The sequence below is a fragment of the Coturnix japonica genome, unplaced genomic scaffold, assembly GCF_001577835.2.
Source record: "Coturnix japonica isolate 7356 unplaced genomic scaffold, Coturnix japonica 2.1 chrUnrandom528, whole genome shotgun sequence".
NCBI classification, from domain to species: Eukaryota; Metazoa; Chordata; class Aves; order Galliformes; family Phasianidae; genus Coturnix; species Coturnix japonica.
Window position 1 is genome coordinate 79,332 of NW_015439912.1, and position 5,001 is coordinate 84,332.

A 5,001-nucleotide genomic window follows, 5' to 3' on the forward strand; every position below is an offset into this window, starting at 1 on the left:
CCATAATAGGACCCCAGACCATAATAGGACCCCAGACCATAATAGGACCCCAGACCATAATAGGACCCCAACCCATAATAGGCCTCAAGACGATAGGCCATAATAAGGCCCCCATCTCACAACATGGCCGCCATCTCACAACATGGCCGCCATCCCACAACATGGCCGCCATCTTGTCCCTTGGCTGCCATCTTTAAACCCGGCCGCCATCTTGCAATATGGCCGCCATCTTGCAATATGGCCGCCATCTTGTACCACAGCTGCCATCTTGTCCCACGGCCGCCATCTTTAAACCCAGCTGCCATCTTTAAACCTGGCCGCCATCTTGCAATATGGCCGCCATCTTTAAACCCGGCCGCCATCTTGTCCCACGGCCGCCATCTTTAAACCCAGCCGCCATCTTTAAACCCGGCCGCCATCTTGTACCACAGCCGCCATCTTTAAACCCAGCCGCCATCTTGTCCCACGGCCGCCATCTTGTCCCACGGCCGCCATCTTTAAACCTGGCCGCCATCTTGCACCATGGCCGCCATCTTGCAATATGGCTGCCATCTTTAAACCCGGCCGCCATCTTGTCCCATGGCAGCCATCTTTAAACCCGGCCGCCATCTTGCAATATGGCCGCCATCTTGTACCACAGCCGCCATCTTGTACCACAGCCGCCATCTTGTCCCACGGCCACCATCTTTAAACCCGGCCGCCATCTTGCAATATGGCCGCCATCTTGCAATATGGCCGCCATCTTGTACCATGGCCGCCATCTTTAAACCTGGCCGCCATCTTTAAACCTGGCCGCCATCTTGTCCCACAGCCGCCATCTTTAAACCCGGCCGCCATCTTTAAACCCGGCCGCCATCTTGCACCACGGCCGCCATCTTGCAATATGGCCGCCATCTTGCACCACAGCCGCCATCTTGCCCCACGGCCGCCATCTTTAAACCCAGCCGCCATCTTGTCCCACAGCCGCCATCTTGCAATATGGCTGCCATCTTGTACCACAGCCGCCATCTTGTCCCACGGCCGCCATCTTTAAACCCGGCCTCCATCTTGTCCCACGGCCGCCATCTTTAAACCCGGCCGCCATCTTGTCCCACAGCCGCCATATTGCAATATGGCCGCCATCTTTAAACCCGGCCGCCATCTTGTCCCACGGCCGCCATCTTTAAACCCGGCCGCCATCTTGCAATATGGCCGCCATCTTGTCCCACGGCCGCCATCTTTGAACCCGGCCGCCATCTTTAAACCCGGCCGCCATGTTGCAATATGGCCGCCCCCCAGCCATCCCACCCACTGACCTCGGCCTGTTTGAGCTCCTCCCTGCTGACGTCCTCCAGCGACGCCTCCAGGAAGTTCATGGCGTAGCGCTCGATGGGGGTCAGCTGGTGTGGGGGGAGACCCCATAGAACACAGGAAGAACCACATTAAGAACCCCATTAAGAACCCCTATATGCCCCCATCTAACCCCATATATGCCCCCATATACCCCCATATACCCCCATATAACCCCATATACCCCCCCATATAACCCCATATACCCCCATATAACCCCATATACCCCATATAACCCCATATCCCCCCATATATATGCTATATACCCCATGTAATTCCCACCTGCTCCACCAGGGCGGCGATCTCCATCTCGGCCTTCGACGTCTCCTCATCGTCCCCATATAGACCCCCATATACCCCCATATACCCCCATATCCCCCCATATACCCCCATATAACCCCATATACCCCTATATAAACCCATATAACCCCCATATAACCCCATATAGACCCCCATATNCTATGGGTCTGCCCCATAGCGGCGTTCCAGGCCATCTGGGGCTGTGTGTCTATATGTCCCTATGGGTCTCTATGGGTCTCTATGTGTCTCTATGGGTCTCTATGGGTCTCTATGTGTCTCTATGGGTCTCTATGGGTCTCTATGGGTCTCTATGGGTCTCTAAGGGTCTCTATGGGTCTCTATGAGTCTCTATGGGTCTGTATGTATCTCTATGTGTCTCTATGTGTCTGTATGTGTCCCTATGTGTTCCTATGGGTCTCTCCATGTCTCTCTATGGGTCTGCCCCATAGCGGCGTTCCAGGCCATCTGGGGCTGTGTGTGTCTCTATGTGTCTCTATGTGTCTCTATGGGTCTCTATGGGTCTCTATGTGTCTCTATGGGTCTCTATGGGTCTCTATGTGTCTCTATGGGTCTCTATGTGTCTCTATGGGTCTCTATGGGTCTCTATGGGTCTCTATGTGTCTCTATGGGTCTCTATGGGTCTCTAAGGGTCTCTATGGGTCTCTATGGGTCTCTATGTGTCTCTATGGGTCTCTATGTGTCTCTATGGGTCTCTATATGTGTATGTATGGGTCTGTATGTATATCTATGTGTCTCTATGGGTCGCTATGGGTCTCTATGTGTTTCTATGGGTCTCTATGTGTCTCTATGGGTCTCTATGTGTCTCTATGGGTCTCTATGGGTCTCTATGGATCGCTATGGGTCTCTATGTGTCCCTATGTGTCTCTATGGGTCTCTATGGGTCTCTATGGTTCTCTAAGGGTCTCTATGTGTCTCTATGGGTCTCTATGGGTCTCTATGGGTCTCTATGGGTCTCTATGGGTCTCTATGTGTCTCTATGTGTCTCTATGGGTCTCTATGGGTCTGTATATGTCTCTATGTGTCTCTATGGGTCTCTATGGGTCTCTATGGGTCTCTATGGGTCTCTATGGGTCTCTATGGGTCTCTAAGGGTCTCTATGGGTCTCTATGTGTCTCTATGTGTCTCTATGGGTCTGTATGTGTCTCTATGTGTCTGTATGTGTCCCTATGTGTTCCTATGGGTCTCTCTATGTCTATCTATGGGTCTGCCCCATAGCGGCGTTCCAGGCCATCTGGGGCTGTGTGTCTATATGTCCCTATGGGTCTGTATGTGTCTCTATGGGTCTGTATGTGTCTCTATGTGTCTCTATGTGTCTCTATGGGTCTGTATGTGTCTCTATGTGTCTCTATGTGTCTCTATGGGGCTGTATGTGTCCCTATGTGTTCCTATGGGTCTCTCTATGTCTATCTATGGGTCTGCCCCATAGCGGCGTTCCAGGCCATCTGGGGTTGTATGTGTCTCTATGGGTCTCTATGTGTCCCTATGGGTCTCTATGGGTCTCTATGTGTATCTATGGGTCCCTATGGGTCCCTATGGGTCTCTATGGGTCCCTATGGGGTCTCTATGGGTCTGTATGTGTCTCTATGTGTCTCTATGTGTTCCTATGGGTCCCTATATGTCCCTATGTGTCTCTATGGGTCTGTATGTGTCCCTATGTGTTCCTATGGGTCTCTATATGTCCCTATGGGTCTGCCCCATAGCGGCGTTCCAGGCCATCTGGGGCTGTGTGTGTCTCTATGTGTCTCTATGGGTCTCTATGTGTCTCTATGGGTCTGTATGTGTCTCTATGGGTCTCTATGGGTCTGTATGTGTCTCTATGGGTCTCTATGGGTCTCTATGTGTCTCTATGTGTCTCTATGGGTCTCTATGGGTCCCTATGGGTCTCTATGTGTCTCTATGTGTCTCTATGGGTCTCTATGTGTCTCTATGGGTCTCTATGTGTCTCTATGGGTCTCTATGTGTCTCTATGGGTCTCTATGGGTCTCTATGGGTCTCTATGTGTATCTATGGGTCTCTATGGGTCCCTATGGGTCTCTATGTGTCCCTATGGGTCTCTATGTGTCTCTATGTGTCTCTATGTGTCCCTATATGTCCCTATGGGTCTCTATGTGTCCCTATGTGTTCCTATGGGTCTCTCTATGTCTATCTATGGGTCTGCCCCATAGCGGTGTTCCAGGCCATCTGGGGCTGTGTGTGTCTCTATGTGTCTCTATGGGTCTCTATATGTCCCTATGGGGTCTCTATGTGTCTCTATGTGTCTCTATGTGTCTCTATGTGTCCCTATGGGGTCCCTATGTGTCTCTATGTGTCCCTATGTGTTCCTATGGGTCTCTCCATGTCTATCTATGGGTCTGCCCCATAGCGGCGTTCCAGGCCATCTGGGGCTGTGTGTGTCTCTATGTGTTTCTATGGGTCTGTATGTGTCTCTATGGGCCTCTATATGTCTCTATGTGTCTGTATGTGTCCCTATGTGTTCCTATGGGTCTCTCCATGTCTATCTATGGGTCTGCCCCATAGCGGCGTTCCAGGCCATCTGGTGTTGTATGTCATATGTGTCTCTATGGGTCTCTATGGGTCTGTGATGTGTCCTATGGGTCTCTTATGTGTCTGCTATGAGTCCTCTATGGGGTCTGTACTGTGTCTGCTAATTGGGTCTGTATCGTGTCTCTAATCGGGTCTGGTATGGTGTCTCTATGGTCTGTATGTTCCCTGCCTATGTGTTCCTATGGTTCTCTCCATGTCTATCCTCATGGTCCTGCCCCATAGCGGCGTTCCCAGGCCATCACTGGTGTTGTAATGTGTCTCTATGGGGTGCGGTTCTGAGGTGGTCAATGCTAAATGTGTTGCTCTATGGGGTCCTCTATGTGTCCTCTGGAGTATCTGTCTATGGGTGCTTAGTATGTGTTCTCTATGGGAGTGCTGGTATGTGTCTCTATGGGATACCTTCTACCGCCATGTCCGGTAGGGTGTCTGGTCCATGTGTCCTATGTAGTGTTCCTGATGGGTCTTCTCCATGTCTCAATCTCTGGGTCTGCCCCCATAGCGGGCGTTCCCATGGGCCATCTTGGTTGGTTGTACTGCTGGCGGTTTCGCATGCGTAGTATGTGTCTACTAATGGGGGGGCTCTCTATCGTGGTCCTCTATGAGTCTCGTTTATGTCCTTGGCGTCTGTATGTGGCGGGAGGTGAGGAGCGTCCGCGGCGCCGGTCAGTGATCGATTGATGATCGAGGCAGCACAACCAGAGGGAGGTTTTTGTAAAGCACGAGTGAAAGGTAAAAAATGGTACCCGGCAAGTGGTTTTCTGAGTTGTAGATTCCACTGAGCTGAGATCAGTGAGGTTGGCATTCCTG

The 5,001-nt window shown here is 51.5% G+C and overlaps 1 protein-coding gene across 1 annotated transcript in view; it reads right to left on the reverse strand.

Moving 5' to 3' along the window:
- The window catches only part of LOC107307272 (helicase SRCAP-like), a 12,690-nt gene extending 10,982 nt beyond the window's left edge, over positions 1-1,708 (reverse strand). The window contains exons 1-2 of the mRNA XM_015850766.2: positions 1,612-1,708; positions 1,296-1,379 (exon numbers count right to left, since the gene is read on the reverse strand). Coding sequence (XP_015706252.1) covers positions 1,296-1,379; positions 1,612-1,692 — 165 coding nt within the window. The 5' untranslated portion in view covers positions 1,693-1,708. The remainder of the gene's footprint in view (positions 1-1,295; positions 1,380-1,611) is intronic.
- Positions 1,709-5,001: the final 3,293 nt, after the last annotated feature.